At 53.5% G+C, this 19,775-nt stretch overlaps 1 protein-coding gene across 1 annotated transcript; it reads left to right on the forward strand.

The window, feature by feature from the left end:
* Positions 1-149: 149 nt before the first annotated feature.
* On the forward strand, positions 150-18,570 carry GBA2 (glucosylceramidase beta 2). The gene is made up of 17 exons (XM_065047170.1): positions 150-400; positions 4,370-4,461; positions 4,682-4,797; positions 4,893-5,111; positions 6,555-6,794; positions 7,334-7,436; positions 8,758-8,911; positions 9,194-9,319; positions 9,423-9,607; positions 9,960-10,064; positions 10,715-10,822; positions 11,803-11,954; positions 12,099-12,205; positions 12,352-12,494; positions 12,796-12,911; positions 16,530-16,721; positions 17,617-18,570. Exons 1-17 carry the CDS (start codon positions 216-218, stop codon positions 17,842-17,844), a joined length of 2,571 nt encoding a protein of 856 aa, XP_064903242.1. The 5' UTR covers positions 150-215; the 3' UTR covers positions 17,845-18,570.
* Positions 18,571-19,775: the final 1,205 nt, after the last annotated feature.

Consider the following 19,775-nt stretch of genomic DNA (forward strand, 5'->3'; position numbering starts at 1 on the left):
GGGCGCCTCTCGAGAGCTCTCGGGCGCCGCTCCGTCGTGCGCCGTTGGGATCGCAGGTCGAGCCGGCGGCGGGGCGGGTCCGGGTTTCCGGACGCGCTCGGCGGCGCGCCGGGCGCCGGTGTCCCGGGGGCGCGGGCGGGGCGTGGCGGGGCGTGGCGGGGCGTGGCGTGGCAACGCGCGCGGTGAAGAGGGCGCGAGCGGGGTTGGGGGCGGCGATGGCGGCGGAGACGGCGGCGGGGCCGCTGGTGCGGCGGTACGAGGGGGCGGCGCAGGGCCGCGGCGTGGCGGCGTTCGGCTGGCGCGTCTGCCTGGCGCATCGCTTCGAGGAACCGTGGCAGCCCTACGGTGCCGGCGACCTGTCGCTGCGTGAGGTCCTGCGGCACGTCGGCCTCGGCTTGCGGTACGGGGTGGGGGTGGGGATGGGGGAAACGGGGACGGGGCACACCCCGAGAGGTGGGGGGGACAAGAGGGTGTCCTGGGGATAGGGTATGGGAGCACCTCGCCGTGGTTAAGCCCCTCGGTGCTGAGGGCGTCTCGTCCCGGGCAGGCAGCGGCGGTGCCCCGGTGCACGGGCGGCAGAGCACGGCGGATCACGGAAGGCCCCGGGCTGGAGGGAGCCGCTCACCTCCCGCCCCGAGCTGTCAGCGCCCACCCGCCTGCTTGGCGCCAGCACTGGGAGCACTGGTGCAGAGGGTCTGAACCTGGCTTAGAGGGAGCACCCAAAGCTCACACTCCCCCAAACCGAGCAGTAGCTGGGAAGGCTTGGGACATCGACTCTAGGGGTGATGGTTGGGAATGGACCCCCTTCTCCCACCCCCGAGGTGTGCTGCTCGTGCCCAGCATTGCTGCATCTTCCCGCTGTCAGGTGATCAGCCCCTGCATAAGGCGACTTTTGGCAGATGGAGATTAAACTCGAGTTTAATTGGGAGGATTTTTGAAATGCTGTGTGCTATGGCAGGTTTAGGAATGGGCACTTCTCCCGAAATTGCATTAGGTTGAGCTGAAGGTAAATAGGAAAAATGTGCATGAGAAACAGGCTTGTTATTTTAACCTTAGGACTGCTGCCTGCATGCTGGTATACTTTGTCTTGTATACTTTGAACTTTGAAACTGATGACAGTGTGATTTATTTCCTTATGGTTGCTTTATCTCTCCTGCCTCCATCTTCTGAGCCTTTTTCCTGCTCCACGTCCTTAGAGGCTGCTGCTTGCAAAGCTGCTTCCTGCAAAGCCTGATGAAGGATGAGATAGCGGATTGCTTCAGGGGTGCAAAGGACGCTGGTCTGACCTGAGGCATCCTTGGCGTGAGCCTGGGCATCAGGGAAGGCAGAATGTGGGTTGTGAGTCAGAGATAAAAGTGGCTGGAAAAGCTGCCACAGCAGGTTGGGATGAACTGAGCACGTGGGAAAGCGTGAAGTTCTGGTGGGGTGAGTAGGGAAGAGCGGTGATTGCCTCTATGCCAGTTTGGGGAGGCCACCCCTGGCCTGTTCTCGCTGGGGTCTCAGGATGGAAGTGTCTTGTATCGGTCCTAGAAAAAGGCTCTAAGGACTTTTCAGGAAGAAGCTTATAGTTGAACCACTGTATCTTCCCCTCGTACAAATTTAGGCAGTAATTTGGTTGTGATCTCAAAATACTTGTGCAGGGCAAAGCTTCATTTTAAGGAGACTCCGGCCTAGAGAGTGGAGGAGAAGAAGGGCCAGAGTGGCGAGAAATACCTGCTTGGGTTTGAATTTAAGCCCGAGGGCAATGGTGTTGTCTGGTAAAGGGCAGCTAATGCAGGGATCTGAGGCTGCGTGGGAGGCTGCATGCTCCTGGCACTGGTGGGCAGCCGTGTGTCTGCCTGGTGGAGGCAGCCAGCTGGATGAAACCTGGGTACTGGTGCTGCAAGAGGAGCCTGGAGCTTGGTCCCATGGCATGGTGCAGCGATCTGAACACCTGGAGGCCTGTAGGTTGGCGTGCCCTCTCCCAGATGACCCGTGGTGAGCAGCAGCCCTTCTCTTTTGGGCCTCCGTGTCAGTGGTGCTCTCAAGCTGGCATGGCTTGGTGCATCAAGTGCAGACTCACCTGGTGCAGGTGCTTGTACCTCCTGAGATGGCTGGAAGTGCTGGAAGTGTCTCCAGCTGAGGAAGTCTAGGACCTGCAGGGGAGCCACCACATCCTGGGTTGACGTGGCATTGTGCTGAGTTAACCCTCTGGCTGATGGGTGTCCTCTCCTGCTGTACCAGCCCCTGCTGGAGTTGGCATGGCCGGTGGTGTTGATAGCCTTGATTTGTGGTTTTTGTTAATTAGGTCTCATTGGTTTAACTCTTGCGAGAGGACACCCACAGCTGTAAATCCGGAAAGAAAAGGTCGTGCAAACATTTGGCCTGGGGCGGGTGCTGGCATTGGAGTGGCGGGAGAAGAGGTGCAGGTGGGTTTCCACAGGGGTGGCTGGTGTGCCATGGCATGGATCCAGAACAACTGGGTGATGTCTGGACAGGTTTTAAATCCACTGCTAATTCGAAGGGAAAGAAATACTCTTTGGACCTGGCAGAGCTTTCAGTGCTGTGGAACATGAAGACTTTCTCCTGGTAGAGCTATTAATAGCCAGCTGTTGGGCATCCAACACCTTTTTCTTGTGCGATTTTGGGGGAAGCTGGCAGGGGAAGAATTTGCTGCAGAGATGGCAAAACAGCTCGGGAATTGGCTGCTATAAATCTCAAAGCTCTCCTGCTGTGTGCTCATGGAAAAACTGATTTTTGAAATCCCTCTGTCACGTCTTTCTCAAGGTGCTGGGGTGTCCCGCTGGGCCATGCTGCAGCCACTCTGCCTGTGTACCTTATTCTCGTCACCAGAAACCTGCTGGGGAAGCAGCTGAGCTGGTTCCCTGATGCTGGGTTAAAAAAAAATAAAAAAAATAATTTCCTTGAGAGAGAGGGAGCATGCTGACAAAACCCCGCCTCAGCAGCATAAAGCCAGGGCTGTCTCAGCTGGGAGAAGAGCAGTGGCAGCAGATGTAGCTCAAAGATAGCAGCAGGCCCTGATTCAGGGCAGTCATGCAGGACAGGCTGGTTCTTGTGGTGCCCTGGACCCCTGCAGGCAAAATGTCCTTAAACAGTCAAACATGAGGGTGAGTACATAGGATTCGAGAGCAGGCTGCTGTCGGGTCCTGCGAGTCTGCAACTTGGAAAATGTCATCCTGAGAGGGATTTGGCGAATAAAGGTGAATGTCCAGTGACCATGCAGCTGAAAAGGCAAGTGTGTTGTTTTGTTTTGTTTTTTCTGGGGAGGAGTGCGTAGGATCAGGGGATGTCATGAAAGAGCCTCTCCCCCTTGCTCCTGGGGGTACATGTTCAGCTCTATCAGTGGTCACCCACTGCCCATCCTCTGGGCTCTGCATCCCACGAGCCATGAGAGTGGGACAGGCTGTGGGTGCCTGGCTGGGGTGGGTTTCTCCTCTCAGCAATAAAACATTGGTGGTGTAGGCTCAGGAATGTTGCCCACTGCGGGGGCTTCTGGCGCCGAGAGCCGTGGAGCTACCGGTTGGGTCTTGCCTGTCTATTCACTGGTGGAAGTTCAGCAACCTCTTCTGGTCTGGAAGTTGTTTTCCATACGCTAATTGTCTCCATATAGAAGATTTGACTTGAGGCGGTTCATTAGCAAAAGCCAGTCCTTCACGAGCACTGAGAAGGAGCCCAGCCCTGCTCCTCTTGCCCAGAGTGGTGCTGGCACACCCAGGTGCAAGTGTACTCCTGTTTGTGTGTCTCTTGATTCCCAGGCCTTTGGGTGAGAAATTATCTGATGGGCACTGCCCGGCTGTGCTTCTGGTGTGTGAGCAGAGGTGAGTCCCCAGGATCCTGCAGACAGCTAGCATCACCTTCTCCAGGGCAAGGCTGCCCTGTGCCACCTGCCTCTGTGGATGTGGCACTGGGATGTGGCACGGCTGTGCGTGACAATGGGGACATGCAAAAGTAAGGCTGACATCCCAAGCTGATTATAGCTTCAATGGGTTTGTGCCTCCACTCTCAGACCTTCCTTAGCAGGATGTGCCCTGCCAGGCATGGAGGTGATCCTGGTGGTCCTTGTGTGTATTCCCACTTTTCCATGGGCATCTGGGAGAGCCGCCTGTCCCTGCATGACCTGGCTATTGGAGTGGTCTGGTTTTGTGCTGTGCTCTTGCAGGCAGCCCTGAACTGCCTGTGCTCTACCCGCTGAACGATCTGCACTACAGGGGGATGACAGGGGCTGCCACCCCATGCGACCTGGGACACAGGCTGCCATTGTACCTCTCTACAAGAGGAACAGCTGCAACATGTGCTAGTCACATTCTGCCCAGTGGCACCAAAGGGACAGCGACACCAAGTCTCATTCATGCCTCTCTTTCCATTGCAGATACTTCAGATGGTGGTTGAAGAAGACCCGCATAGAGAAGAAACCTGCCTTCATTGACCTCTTGTGTGCTGTTCCTCTGCAGCAGATCTATGGTCAGACTGCAGTTTGGGCACTGGGGTGGTGCAGTGCCCAGTGTGCTGGGTGGGAAGGGATTCACGTGGGCCCATCAAGGTGCAGGAGGTAGGGAGCAGGTCAAGGGACTTCTGGGGTGCGGGCAGTGCCAAGGGGCCCCCAGAGCTGAATGTGGGGGTTTGTGGGGCAGATTCCACCACAGAGAGGAGCAAGTGTGTTAATTTCAGGTGTCTTTGCCAGGGTGCCCGCTGGGTGGGATCGGAGGAGGCACCATCACCCGTGGCTGGCGGGGTGAGTTCTGCCGCTGGCAGCTGAACCCTGGCATTTATCACTACGAAACAGTCATTGCTGACCAGGTAGGTGCCGCGGGGTCTGCGAGGGGTGGTGCAAACGGTGCTGAAACCTCTGCTCTTGGGCTCCTCTCACTCCCTCCATGTGCTCCTCTCCCCAGTTCACGGTGTGCCTGCGTTGCAAGGGGCAGACGGTTTACCAGCAGGTCCTGTCTGTGGAGAGACCCAGCACTCTGCAGGGATGGAACTGGGGCTACTGCGGTCACTACGCCTTCTACCATGCCCTGTACCCCCGTGCCTGGATGGTCTACGAGCTCCCAGGGCAAAACGTGGTGCTTACTTGCCGCCAGATCTCTCCTGTTATCCCCCATGACTACAAGGTAAGGAGGTGATGGCTCCACACTGGCTGCAGCCTGTTCTGTGGGAACACCAGGCCACACCATGCTGCAGCAGCATGGCTCTTATGGAGCAGGTTGGCAGGGACTTGGCAGAGCTGCCTATATGGGAGGGGGAAAGAACTGGCATGGCAGAGACAAGGCTGTACTGTGAGATGCCCTCAGGACAGGCAAGCTGTCTGAGCTCAGTGCATCCCATTTGGGTATTAGAGGCTTGAAACTGGTGGATTTTTGACCCCTGAACATTGGACATGTGTCCAGGGATCATCCGATAGAGGATTTCCTGGTCCCTCCTGCCCAGCTTAGCATTGCCTGAAGACTTCCAGGCTTACTGCCTTGTTAATCGTAGAATAGTTAGGGTTGGAAGGGACCTTCAAAGGTCATCTAGTCCAACCCCCCTGCCGCAAGCAGGGACATGTCCAACTAGATTGGGTTGCTCATAGCCTCTCCAGCTTGCCTGTCCATGGCTCAAGGGATGTGGAAGCTACTGTTCTTTCCCAACCTGGTCTCTCCTGTCCTAAAACCATGTTCCTAGTGCCAGCTGCCAGGTGTGGAAAAGTGGGACCCTGGAAGGTTTTGCCCCTCCTGGGGCAGTTGGTGCTGGAAGGGCTATCCCTTTTTCCCTGTGCTTGGCTCTGGCAGCTGCTTCTTTCCCCTCTGACCTGTGCTTTGGCTCTTCGTACTACTTCTTCTCTGCCTTTGGTTTTGTCCTCTGACCATTTCAGCTCCTCTGCGCCCAGAGTGGCAGGTCCAGAGCTGTGACCTTACTGCTTGGTGGATCCAGCGGTAACATCTTGGGAAACCCTCAGCTTGGACTTGTGAATTGGTTTGTTGGCTGGGTGTTCCTGATAGTGTTCTGGATGGTTTCTGTCTGCCCTCCCCAAGGGAAGAGCTGCCTATTAGATGGGCTTTCCCAACATTTCCCCGTCTTTCCGCTCAGTAATGCTCCCAGGCAGGAAGAACCCCAGGAGCAATGCGGAAGCTCTAGAACAGCAGCGAGGGATACCTGGCTGCTCCTGCACACTGCTCCTCCTTACTCACAGCCCCAGGCGAGCGAGGGCGGAAGACTGCACTGCTGGCATGCCTGACCTTCCTCTTACCCCAGCGAAGCACGTGGGCTTGTGTCAGCCTGTTGAGTAGATAAGTGGTTAGACACTCCTCTGAGCTGTAAATGCTGCTTTCCACCTGTGCATTGCCTGGTGTGGGATTTACTAGCCCAGGGCTTGTGATCAGATTTTTGTGTTACCTGCCCCCTAAAGTCCTCTGCTTGTGCTGATGCTCCTCAGCTTGGCAGCAGACTTGGAGACCAAGTTGTTTGCAGTGCTGTTGCTTCTGCATCCTGCACAGTCTTCCCAGCAGCAGGAGTGATGTTCTGATGGCTAACCATGGAGCACCAGCCCTGTACACGGTGTTGTCTGTCTCTGCCAGGACTCCAGCTTGCCAGTGGGAGTGTTCATCTGGGAGGTGGAAAATGGAAGGGATGAGGATGTGGATGTCTCCATCATGTTCAGCCTGCAGAATGGCACGGGAACAAAGGAGGACAGAAGTGGAGGGCACTGGAATGAGCCCTTCACCTTCGAGAAGGAGGGTGAGCGGGTTGCTGGAGTCCTGCTGCACCACTGCACTCATGTCAACCCTTTCACCTTTGCCATCTCTGCCCGGGAGAAGGTAAAGAGCTGGCACTGGTGGTGTGGTTTCTGCTGGGGGGGATTGTACAACCCTGCTGAATGTGGCGTGGATTGGGGTCAGCACTGGTCCTCAGCACTTGCCTGACCACTGGGGCAGGCATGGGGAAATGACTTAAAGTCGTAGAATCGTAGCATAATTTGGTTTGGAAGGGACCTTCAAAAGTCATCTACTCCAACCCCCCCTGTCATAAGCAGGGACATCTTCCACTAGTTCAGGTTGCTCAGAGCCCCATCCAGCCTGGCCTTGAATGTCTCCAGGGATGGGGCATCTACCACTTCTCTGGACAACCTGTCACAGTATTTTATCACCCTCAAAATTTCCCCAAGGCCACTTTCTTTGGGGTGGGTGTCAGGAGAGAGTGGATGAAGCTTGCAGGACAGCAAATGAGTAGATTTGGAGTTAGCGTTGCTGGGTAGCATGCAGGGGATGAGTCTGGGATCCTGGTACTGTTGGAGGTGGCAGCCCTGCATCTGTTCATCAAAGGTACCAACTCCTGATGATGCTTTTCCTTTCCCCAGGCTGGTGTGGTAGTCACCCACCTCACAGCGTTCAATCCAGCAGGGTCGGGCAGAGAGGTGTGGCAGGATCTCCTGCAGGACGGACAGCTGGATTCTTCTGATGGTGAGTCCCTCCATCCTCTGGGATGGGTGAGGGGGAGCAGGAGGAACAGGTGGCTGTGCTGGTGGTTGGGCACAGGGCACACAAACAAGGGTGAGTTTCCTTCTCTCAGGCCACATCGGTGCCATCACAGGAAGCTCTCAGTGATGTGGTTCATTCTCAGCTTTAGCCAGTGTCTGAATTTCCCGTTGCTTGTCACGCTGCCCTCGTTGGGGTTCTCCAAAATCTGTTGCCACCACTTTAAGGCTGTTCTCTGCTATATTAGGTGCACATGTCAGTATCTAGTTAGTCCGTGTGGGCTTGCACACTGAGCTGAGATTTCTGCTGAGTAGCCAGGGTGATGCCCAGCCAGCTTCCCTGAGTTTCCATTGCCAGATCTGCGAGCTGGGCCCTGTCAGATTTGTTCTAGTGAGCATTTTGCAGTCCTTTGGGTTGGATACTGCTATCACTTACTGCTCTTTTGTTACTGCATCGGCTCCCTGAAGGTCTCTGGTATTCCTTTGATACTTCTGCATCATCCTTTGTAGTCTGCTCACTCCCTTGGCAGAAGCCTTGAAGCAGGGTGTCATCTCCCAGCACTTGCTGCTAACCTCTTACTGCGATTAAAGGTGACCATTTACCTGAAGTCTCTGCCAGCTTTTGAACATGGATGATGCTGACAAATGAGTGATGCTGGCACTGGGCCTTCACAAGACTTCTTGAAGCTTAAATCATGAAATTGTTTACATAAATATTTCTGGAAAACTAAGTTTCCTGCCTGGATGCACTCAGAGTTCTCCAGGCTACTGGGATGTGGTTTTCCTTTGTGCTTGCCAGGCATTATCATAGTCAGGATCTGGGCTTCTATTAAAGTTGTTGCTTTAATGAGTTTACCTGTTCCACATGTCAGGACTAGCATATAATTATCCAGCTGCCTCAGGGCTTTACTTACATACAGACACAGTTCAAGCACCCTGCAAGAAGCTGGAAACGATGACTGTCACTACAAAGTCACACACAGTGTCTTTGAGTGCAGTGCAGTTACAAAGTCATGGGGTGCTCTGTCCCTTCCACTCATGCCTGGAGGCCTTTCCTGCCTGATTTGTTCCTCTGCTTTGATGACTTTAACTCCTCCACCCATGGCAGGTGTTTTTTCCTGCTTGCAAAAAGTAGTTACTCATGTGCAGTAACGTCATCCCTCAAAACCCTGGGGATGTGCCCTCCAGGTTGCAAGGGGGCTGGGACATGCCAGAATAGTTGTATCCCCCTCAGGGCCTGTTTGAGCGTCAGTCACCCCCCCATAGGCTTCCTTGGCCACTTGTGAATATTTTTTTTGTCCTAACAGGTAAAAGCAACCCAACAGAGAAGGGGGAGGTGACAGCAGCCGCAGTGTGTGCCAGCTGCAGAGTGCCCGCCCAGGGCCACAGAACGCTAGAGCTGGCACTGGCTTGGGACATGCCTGGTATCCACTTTGGCTCCAAGGAAAAGCTGCACTTGAGGTGGGTGGGTGGTCTCCAGTGGGCTTGGCTCACGTCCCCAAAGTCCCCTTCTCCCTGCCCCCAGACTTGATTGCCACCTAGGGAGCCTTGTGCCACCTGTTCCCTGTGGCTGTGGCTCTGCCAGCTCACGGGAGGGGACCTTCTCCCCAGCCATGCTCTTCAACACCCCTGCACTGTCATACATGTTATTGTGGTGGTCACTATCGTCCAGCCCCTCTCCGGTGACTGGGTGGGCTTCCCAGCCCAAGCCCACAGTGTACTCACCAAACCCCCTCTCGGCAGGCGGTACACCCGTTTTTTTGGCAGTGGAGGTGATGCTGCTCCTGCCCTGTCACATCACGCCCTGACCCACTACGAGGAGTGGGAGAGGAAGATTGAAGCATGGCAGAAGCCCATCCTGGAGAATAGGTAGGGTAGATGGGAGCACCTTCCTGGTCGCCTCCTGGGGCTGGTCCAGAGCAGGAGCATCTTCACCCTGGCTACTGTGGTTGAGTCTTCCTCTTGCCCACAGCCAGCTGCCTTCCTGGTACAAGTCGGCCCTCTTCAATGAGCTGTACTTCCTGACGGATGGGGGCACCATCTGGATGGAGTTGCCCCCAGACTGCTGCACTGAGGACCTGCAGGGGCCAGCGGGGTCTGGCCTCTCCAACCTCCTCCCTGTCCTGCAGGAGTATGGAAGGTTTGCTTATTTGGAAGGTAACTCGTAGGGATGGGATGGACGGTTCTGACTCAGCCCCTCCCCGTTGCTTTCACTAAGTGGTTTTTAACCTGACATGGGGATGCTTTTCACACCTCGATGGGTAGCAAGCAGTGCTGTTCCCAGCAAAACCCCTTGCAGGACTAGCCCTGTAGGATATGGCATGAGGTCTTCTCCAGACCCCTTCATGTTCTATGTAGAGAATAAAATGCACTTCTAATGGGAGTCCCTACCCATGCTGGAAAAGATCCCACCCTCCTGGGCCATGTGGGAGGGAGGACCTGCCCCTCCTTTCCCTTCCCTGTAATGGGTGTCACATCCCTCACCATCTCCCCACCCCGGTCCTTCCAGGCCAGGAGTACCGGATGTATAACACCTACGATGTCCACTTCTATGCCTCCTTTGCTCTCATCATGCTGTGGCCCAAGCTGCAGATCAGCCTGCAGTATGACATTGGTAAGTGAGCCAGGAGAACCTGGCATGGTGCCTCATGATGTCTTTACCTAGGGAAGAGGAGAATTTGGGACAGCATCTGCCGTGGAAATGTGTGCCACGGAGCCAGTGTTCGCCTCCAGTGTCTCTGCTGGGCCCAGAACTTGCAAACCTCTAACGCTGCTGCCTTTCAACATCCCTCTGCCCAGCACTGGATAACTTCTTGCTGCACTGGGGGTGCACAGCTGACTCTAGCTGCCCTGAGGAAGTTCCTGGTCTTACCAGCTCTCTCTATGCCCCTTGTGAAGGAGAACCATGGAGCTGTTTGCAGACCCTGATGCTTTGGGTGGGCTTGGAGGCTGCTTGGTGGTGGCCCAACCACTGGTAGAACACAGCTCTTTGCTGGGCTGTGGGAGGGCTGAGCCTACTGGGTTCCCTTCCAGCCCCAGGTGCTGCCACGACCTTGCTTAAGGGGGTGGTGGCGGTTGCATGTGCCTTGCTCAGAGGAGACTAGGAGCAGCCTGGTGTCCCCTCAGTCCTTTGCAGAGGGCTGTGATCTTTCAGCAGGAGACCCAAAGGGCAGCCTGGTGTGCTGGTGGCCCTGCCTTTGTCTAGAGCTTGCTGCTGCAGTGCCTGCTGCCTTTCTCATGTCCCTTGTGCTGTGTCCTCTCCAGCTGTCGCAGTGGTGAATGAGGATGTCCAGCCCCGGCAGTACTTAATGGGTGGTCAGACAGCCCCGGTAAAGACAAAGAATGTGGTGCCACATGACATTGGGGACCCAGGTGAGCGGTCTGGGTAGGCTTGTTGTAAGGTAGAGGTTGTGCATGGCTCAGACAACTTTCTGAACATGACCCAGCAGTGTGCCCAGGTGGCCAAAAAGCCCAACAGCATCCTGGCTTGTATCAGAACCAGTGTGGCTAGCAGGACCAGGGCAGTGATCATCCCCCTGTACTCAGCACTGGTGAAACTGCACCTCAAATCCTATGTTCAGTTTTGGGCCCCTCACTACAAGAAAGACATTGGGGTCCTGGAGAGAGTTCAGAGAAGGGAATGGAGCTGGTGAGGGGTCTGGAGCACAAGTGTGATGAGGAGCAGCTGAGGGAACTGGGGCTGTTCAGACTGGAGAAAAGGAGGCTGAGGGGAGATATTACTGCTGTCTACAACTACCTGAAAGGAGGGTGTAGCATGGAGGGTGTTGGTCTCTTCTCCCAAGTAACAAGTTATAGAATGAGGGAAAATGTCCTCAAGTTGCATCAAGGGAGGTTCAGATTGGATATTAGAAAATATTTTCACATAAAGTGTTGTGAAGCACTGGAACAGGCTGCCCAGGGAAGTGTTTGAGTCACCATCTGTGGGGGTGTTTAAAAGATGTATAGATGAGGCTCCTGGGGACATGGTTTAGTGCTAGTGTTAGGTTAACAGTTGGACTTGATGATCTTGAGGGTCTCTTCCAACCAAAATGATTCTATGATTCTCAGAGAAATTAATTCCCAAGCTGTGGGGAAGGGGTATGGTGCATGGAATACACTGTTTTTTGGGAATGAAAAGCTTGGTGAGGGTTTGGGATGGTAATGAAGACCACACTACATGGACCTTGTACAAGGGAGATGGAGGGAAGCCAAGCAGTAGTGGGAGGTGGCACAGGGTGCAACGTGTTATTTAAGTGCTGTCTGATCACAGCACCATTGGGACCTTGCTCCTGGGTAGTAGAAGGGATGTTTGTTCCTTGCTGCCCTGCTGCATGTGCTCCCTCCTTGCTTAGCTGACGAGCCGTGGCAGCGTGTCAATGCCTACCTGATACACGACACGGCCAACTGGAAGGACCTCAACCTGAAGTTTGTACTGCAGGTGTACCGTGACTACTACCTGACACACGACTCCCTGTACTTACGGGACATGTGGCCAGTCTGCCAGGTACTGGGAGGAGATCAGACCATGGGGCATTCCCTGCTTCTCACCTCCCTTGGGAGCTGTGTGACATCCCAAGAGGATGGATGCTTCTGAGTAGAGCGTGAGGGGAAGATGGGGCTGCGTGACCATCTCCTGCCCCTCCCACAGGCTGTGATGGAGTCAGAGCTGAAATTTGATATGGATAATGATGGGCTCATCGAAAATGGTGGCTTTGCTGACCAGACATATGACGCATGGGTGGTAAATGGAGCCAGGTGAGCCGGAGAGGCAGGTGGGGGTTGGATATGTGGACCACGGGGTGGGAAGGTAGCTCAGAGCTGGTGGTGGCCATATCTTCTGGGAGCTCCATGCAACCCAGGGAGTGTCCCATGTTTCTGACACTGCTCTCCCGCTCTGGCAGCGCGTACTGCGGTGGGCTGTGGCTGGCAGCCGTCTGCATGATGTGCAAGATGGCAGAAGTGCTTGGGGATGCAGAAATCCAGCAGAAATACATGGATATCCTGAGGAAGGGCAAGGAGACATTTGAGAGGCTGCTCTGGAATGGTGGGTACTCACTGGTGGGGAACCGTGTGTGCCCTGGGAGGGGAAGAGCTGTTCCTGGGATCACGGAGCATTACAGGGGATGGGGGAAAGGGGACATGCCATCCCTCCAAGCAGAAGGGGAGGAGCAAGTACCAGGGAGGGAACAGAAAAGATATGGTGGTTTGGAAAAGCAAAGAGAGGAGAACCTTCTGGAAAAAGCTACCATGTATCTGCCTCATGGGATGGGGTGTAGGGGCAGCATACATGAGTCAGGGTCCTAAACTATGGATTTAAAACCATTTCCTGCTTTTTTTTTTTCCAGGTAAATACTACAACTATGACAGTAGTGGGAGCAACACCTCCAGCAGCATTATGTCAGACCAGTGTGCTGGGCAGTGGTTTCTTGGGGCCTGTGATCTGGATCACGGGGAGTTTGAGGTAAGAGAAGGAGCAGCCTGCTGCAGGGTGGGTGAGATGGGACCTGTGCCTGGAGGAGAGCAGCGGGGCTGGCACATGGTGTGGGTTGAGCTTTAGGGGCTGGTGCGGGGGCTCCAGCCCGCTCCCCTGCAGTGGTGCATGCTTGAGTTGACGTTGCTGGATACACATTGGTACAACCCACTTTAAACCAAAACCTGCTCATGAAGAGGCCATGCATCAGGGGTGTGTAACCATGGTCAGCTCTGGCACACTTGAGGGAAGGTCCTGTGGGAGTTTACTCTCAGCAAGGTGCCATTTGTTGAAAAACAGGAGAAAAAAAGTGTATGGAACTTTTTCTACATGTAATTTGCTGCCCAGTTTAAATGCCTATATAAATATCCAGGAGAGCTAAGGCGTATTTGGGGTCTTGAAGTCTGTTCTCTTCAGTTGCAAGACAAGAACTGGCTGAAGACTCTTCATGTCTGATGGGATGGTAAGAGCAGCTGCTGGGGATGCAATACTTGGGACAGAACTGAGTAGTGGAGAGCATTGTATGGATTATTTATGACCCACAGACAGTTGTCAGACCAAGTTCTCTGTGGTGGTGATGGGCAGGAAAACACTTTGGGTGACTGAAGGAAGGAAGGATTGGCTGTGTGAGGGTGATATACCATTTCACTGTCGGTACCGGAGGGGAGCTTCAAGTGACCTTTCCTGGGAGCACCTGTGGGATAGCTAATAGCTAAAATAATTTTCCACTAGAATGTTTTAATGCCTAAATATCTAATTTTCTACATTCTGAGACCAAGCTAACTACAGAGGTAGTGTAGATGCATGTGCCTTATTTCATCAAAATTCATAAAGACATTATTCAATCTGTTTGACATTTAGGTCTGAACCTGGCAGGCGTTTTCAATAATATAGATTGTTCTGTGTCCTACATGGAATATGGTTGTGGGAACAGAAGGTTGTGGGATGTCATTACCCAATGCCCTTTACTCTGGAGAAGAGAAGGCTCCAGGGAGACCTTATTGTGGCCCTTCAGCACTCAAAAGGGGCCTATAAGAAAGATGGAGAGAGACATTTTAGCAGGGACTGTTGAGATAGGACAAGGGGTGATGGTTTTAAACTAAAGGAGTGGAAGTTCAGGCTGGACATGAGGAAGAATTTTTTTTGTAATGAGAGTGGTGAAACACTGGCCCAGGTTGCCCAGAGAGGTGGTCAATGCCCCATCCTTGGAAATGTTCAAGACCAGGCTGGATGTGGCTCCGAGCAACCTGATGTATTGGAAGATGTCCCTGCTCATGGCAGGGGGTTGGACTGGATGAGCTTTGAAGGTCCCTTACAACCCAAACTATTCCAGGATTCTATGATTTAACAAGAAAGGAGTGCTTGGTTGTGCCCTCCTGCATTTATCCCACTGTGAGTCCCTAGAGCTGGGGGTCCAGGGCTGTGTCTGGGTCTCCGGACAGAATCTGGCACAGACAACATGCAGTGGTTCCTAAACATCCCTTTTGAGGGGAAATGTTAAACCTGGTTCAGTTCTGCCTTTCCATAGCCTCAGACTTTTGTTGCTGAAGGTGGCACTCTGCTGGCTGGAGAGGTTTGAGCTCACTGGAGATGGGGCTTGTGAACTTCTCTCTTCTGTTACTGTAGCCATCAAGGGGGTTTTTCTATGTATTTTGATCCCTTGCCTGGCAGATATAATTCCTGTTTGTAACCTCATTAGCAGATTCCTGCTGTGTGCACAGATCAGTAGTGAAATACAAAGTAGGAAAAGCTGTAACCCCAGTCCTGAAGAAACTGTGCCCCAAAATCTTCTGCCAGAGGTGACTGCTTCATGCCACCCCTCTTCTGACCCCTGCTCCCTAACAGCACTTGGGGCTGATCTCCAGAACCACACTGGGAAAATGACTGTGTGGGATGCTTGGCTTCAGTGTAGATAAAAGCGATCTGCTGACTTTCCTTTGAACCTACCAATGCTGTCTGGTCAGGCTGCCCGTGCTGCCTTGGCAAGCTCCAGTCTGGTGTCATCACATCTCCTGCTTCCTGTGGCTCTGGTGGCACCAGACTGGCAAGAAAGGTCTGGCAGGTCCCTGGGCTGCATTGTGGAGCTCGGAGCTGCCTGGCTCTTCCCTTTCCTGCAAGTAGGTGTCATCGTTGCTCTGTGACATAGCTCCTGATCTTGGTCACTCTGCAAAGTTCTTGTTATGGCCGTTAGGTGGGTGTGGGATGTCGAGGAGCCAGCCCTCCCTCCCCTTACAACGTCAGCGAGTCTGGAGCTGTGCTTTTCTCACTGTGGCCTTGACTCCTGCTGTGCTGGCACTTGCTAGTTCTGTTACTGCTAACCAAGGCACTGTGGAGCTTTAATTACTTCCAGCTGTGCACAGAGGCTTTAATCTGAATGCAGTGCTCACTGCGTTGCTGCTCCACTGCTCTCTGTTTGTCTGGCAGGTGTTTCCTTGCTCAGGTGGGGTTGGTTGGGATTTTTTTTTGTTTGTTTTTTTCTTGGCTTGTGGAGTTACTTTTTCTTTTCTTTTTACCGTAAGGGTTTACTCAGCATGATACTTCAGTCTGTTCTTGTAACTGTTTTGAGCTCCTGGCCTTAGTTTGCTGAACAACTTTTTTTCCTCCTTATCAGAGGGGAAAGGTTTTTACTTCCTCCTGAGAATCTGAAATGGCTGTTTATCCAGTGAGCACTATTGACTTGTGAGTCTTTCACTTTCACTTGGAGTAAAAGTTTCAAATCTCTCTTACCAGACACACAAAACCATCAGGCGTCTTGTGCATCTCAGTCTGACCTCTTCACCCCCATGCTGCCCCTTCTCTCACCTTAAACTCTCCTTGGTCCAGGCCACAAACTCTTGCGTCAGCATCCGATTACAAAATTGGAAGGGTTATAAAGTGCTTTTGAAATCACTCAAAACTAAGCCCTCTTTTTGTTTTTTCTCCTGAGCTGAAGCTGAATATTTTTTTTTTTCTTTCAAAAATTCCCAGCATTTACCCAAACAAACCTACTGGTATCCACAACACTGACTTTGCCAGCTGCAAGATGCACTCTGATGTCATCAGACCAGCTTTGCCATAATCTTCCTCTTGGGCAGGATAATACCTCCAGCCTCGCTGATTTCAGACTGTCCTTTGGCCACTTCTTGCCAGTGTCCCACCTACGGCAGGCATTACAATGACCCTTGGTGCAGATGGGCGGAGCACAGTGGTTTTACCAGGAGAAAGTCTGAGCCTCAAATAGTTGTTAGCCTGAGAAATGAGGAGTGATGAACATACACCAAGATGAGGATGTTGTGGTTGGCCAGGCTTCCAAAACAAACTCACATGAGATGAAGGGAGTTTGGCCAGTGGCTAAAGGTGAAAGGCTCTGACACACTAGTTGGATGAGCTATCAGCCTCCCTAGGAGGAAGTTCAGCATCTCTTCTGTTGAGCAACTGCCTTTTTTTTTTCTTTTGGTCTTTTTGGGGAAAGGGGCTCTTGCACTTCCTCCTGTTACTTTCCTGAGTTGGCTATTTACTGAGTCAGCAACACTGACCTCTTTCTAATGGAAAACTTAACCCTGCGCACTGGGGACCCAGCGCAAGGGGTCTGCATGAATGCTGAGCCCCAAACCCCCTCTCTCCATGCAGGTTTTCCCCAAGAGTCATGTTGTCAGTGCACTCAAGACCATCTTTGAGAAGAATGTCATGGGCTTTGCTGGTGGCACAATGGGAGCGGTGAATGGCATGAGACCCAGTGGGGTGCCTGACACCTCCAGCGTGCAGTCCAATGAGGTGTGGGTTGGCGTTGTCTATGCCTTGGCTGCCACCATGATCCAGGAGGTGAGTGGTGATGCTGCACCCCTCAGCATGTGCCATTTCTACAGAGGGACCTGGACTAACTGAGGCCAATTGTATGAGGTTCAACAAGGCCAAGTGCCAGGTCCTGCACTTGAGTCACAACAACCTCAGGCAGCGCTACAGGCTGGGGAAGAGTGGCGGGAAAGCTGCCTGGGGAAAAAGGACCTGGGTGTGTTGATTGACAGCTGGATGAACATGAGCCAGCAGTGTGCCCAAGTGGCCAAAAAGCCCAACAGCATCCTGGCTTGTATCAGAACTGGTGTGACCAGCAGGACCAGGGCAGTGATCATCGCCCTGTACTCAAGCACTGGTGCGGCTGCACCTCGAATCCTGGTTTCAGTGTTGGGTCCCTCACTACAAGAAAGACATTGAGGTGCTGGAGAGAGTTCAGAGAAGGGAATGAAGCTGGTGAAGGGTCTGGAGCACAAGTCTGAGGAGCAGCTGAGGGAACTGGGGCTGTTCAGCCTGGAGAAAAGGAGGCTGACGGGAGACTTTATCACTGTCTACAGCTACCTGAAAGGAGTTGTAGCATAGAGGGTGTTGGTCTCTTTTCCCAAATAGCAAGTGATAGGATGAGAGGGAGTAGCCTCAAGTTGCACCAGGGGAGGTTTACATTGGACATTAGGAAAAACTACTTCACAAAAAGGGTTGTCAAGCATGGGAACAGGCTGTCCAGGGAAATGGTTGAGTCACCCTCCCTGGAGGTGTTCAAAAGACGTGCAGCTGAGTTTCTTAAGGACATGATTTAGTCCCAGCATTAGGTTAATGGTTGGACATGATGATCTTAAGTGTCTCTTCCAACCAAAATGATTGTATGGTTCTATCTCCTTGTGCTTGCATGGTCAATGGGCTAATGGTCATCTTCTCTCTGCTGCAGGGGCTGGTGGAGGAAGGCTTTCGCACAGCTGAGGGCTGCTACAGAACAGTTTGGGAACAGCTGGGCATGGCTTTCCAGACACCAGAGGCCTATCGGGAGAAGAAAGTCTACCGCTCCCTGGCTTACATGCGACCCCTCAGCATCTGGAGCATGCAGTTGGCCCTGGAGCGCAGAGCCACCCGGGCACCCGCACCTGCACAGCCCTCCCAGGTCCCCCTCCACCCATGAGCCTGGTGCCACTGAGCAGGGAGCAGGTGCACCCGGGGGTTGTGGGGGGCCTCAGCTGGTGGGCAGGGACTCTTCCCTCCCCTTCTTTGATAATACTTATATTGCTGTTTTCCTTCCCTACCTCCACTACATGTCCTGCACCTCAGGGGGCTTCTGGCCACCCATGCTGAGCATGACAGGGGATATTAGAGGTGTGGGGTCATGTCTCTTTGAAGAGGAGAGGGGTGGGATAAGGAGGCGCTGCTGAAGCTGTTGCCTCCCCTTCCCCATCGCTCAGGGCTCTGACAGTTTGCAGGACCCTCAGAGACCCTCTCCACCAGAGCTGGTACCTTGCCCAGGAGCACAGGAGCCCTCTCTCCTGCAGTCAGTGGACTGGATAAGGTGGGAGCTGACCTGCAGGGCAGAAAAACAAAAAAACGAGCAAAAAAGTGTGAGTGTGTGAGGACATTGAACCGGCGCACCCAGACACGTGGATGCTGTAGTTGTCTCTCCTTTCCCTGACGCTGCAAACAGACTGGCTCTGCCCCAAGGCACCAGCCCCAGGAGAGCCTATGGCAGATACAATCCCCGGGGAGCCCTGTCTCCCCAGCCTGTGACAATCTGAGCCCAAGCAGCAGGTCCTGGTCTGGTTCTGTGGCACCCCTCCCTGCTGGTGCTGGGGGTGGGCAGCGGAGCATGTTTTAGGGGATGAATCATTTTAAGTTTATAATAAATTTGTCCAGCTGTCTCACCTCCTTCTGTGTCTTTCTCTGTCCTGGGGGCAAGCCGGACTGGGGAGCCACTGCTGTTCCTGCTTGTCTTCCTGGAGTGGGATGGAGGGCTGAGAATGCAGGGAGGGGCAAGCCCTAATTGCAGGCTCACTCTTGTGGGGAGCAACATGTGCCACCCCCAAGATGTAACGGCCTGCAAGACCTGCCCCTTGCTCTCTGCTCTCCTGTCAGAGGAAGACAAGGAACTGAGCATTCCTTCTGAAAATGTCTCTGTGGGGAGCAGCAGTGCCCCAGGGTTAGCCCTTAATTGTCACCTTCTACCCAGGAGTGAGTGCTTCACTTCCTTTTCCTTCTCAGCACCTTTCTCTACGCAGCCTTTGAAGGCTGCATCTGTCTGGCTTTGGGAAGGTGGGAGATGGTCTTGCCCCCACATTTGACTACAAGCTCTTTCTGTCCACTTTAGAGCTTCTTTCCTCTAAAGCCCTCACCCAAGCAGCCTGTCCTGCCCACTGTGACTGTCACCCACACCAGCTCTTGCCTGCCCTGGGAGCTGGTGCAGACAGGGCATCTCTGCGGTGGCTGGGTGCTGCCACAGGTGATAAATGGCCTTTTCTTCACTCCCTGGGGGAGTGTTCCTGATACGCCTGGGTAGAGGAATAATAATATTATCCGGGAAAGGCAGGTTGTCCCGGATGTGGCCTCCCTGGACCAGCTGGTGTTGCCTCCCATGGCAGAGCCCACAGGTGATGGAGAGGAACGGAGACACTATCCATTAGGGTCACCATGGCAAGGCTGGAGGGGGACTGGGATGCTAGGGCACCAGTGCAGCTCTCCTGGGCGGTCCAGCTACATTTATCTTGTGTTGGCAGCCATCAGGGAGGGTGACATCCCAATCCAGCTGGCAAGGAAAAAAAGCACGTGCCGAAGCCAGCACAGCTTCTAATCGGGCTGGGTTTTAGTGCTGTGACCTGTAAGCATCACTCCTTAACCCCCAGTAACAGCCTGCCGGCAGACTTTCTTTTGAAGGTTGGGCTGCTCAGTCTGTATCAAGGGCTATTTCTGCACTTTCCTCCTCTTTTGACTTTATCATCTCATTAAGACTTGTAGCTGCTTTCAGCAATTTCTACTTGCGTATGGCTGCTGGCTGGGAGGACAACCCTTAGTTACACACATGATTTTCCCTAACATTTGCCTGTAGTGCTGTGTTTTCAAGGCTGACTC

This window comes from Columba livia, chromosome Z, assembly GCF_036013475.1.
Source record: "Columba livia isolate bColLiv1 breed racing homer chromosome Z, bColLiv1.pat.W.v2, whole genome shotgun sequence".
Lineage (NCBI taxonomy): Eukaryota > Metazoa > Chordata > Aves > Columbiformes > Columbidae > Columba > Columba livia.

What these genes read in the sequence shown, in the direction of transcription:
- GBA2 (XM_065047170.1), top strand. Translation starts at nt 216, where the DNA reads ATGGCGGCGGAGACGGCGGCGGGGCCGCTGGTGCGGCGGTACGAGGGG. An exon ending in TGGGTGGTAAATGGAGCCAG is followed by an intron (nt 12,206 to 12,351) that starts GTGAGCCGGAGA and finishes CCGCTCTGGCAG; the next exon opens with CGCGTACTGCGGTGGGCTGT. An exon ending in TGAGAGGCTGCTCTGGAATG is followed by an intron (nt 12,495 to 12,795) that starts GTGGGTACTCAC and finishes TTTTTTTTCCAG; the next exon opens with GTAAATACTACAACTATGAC.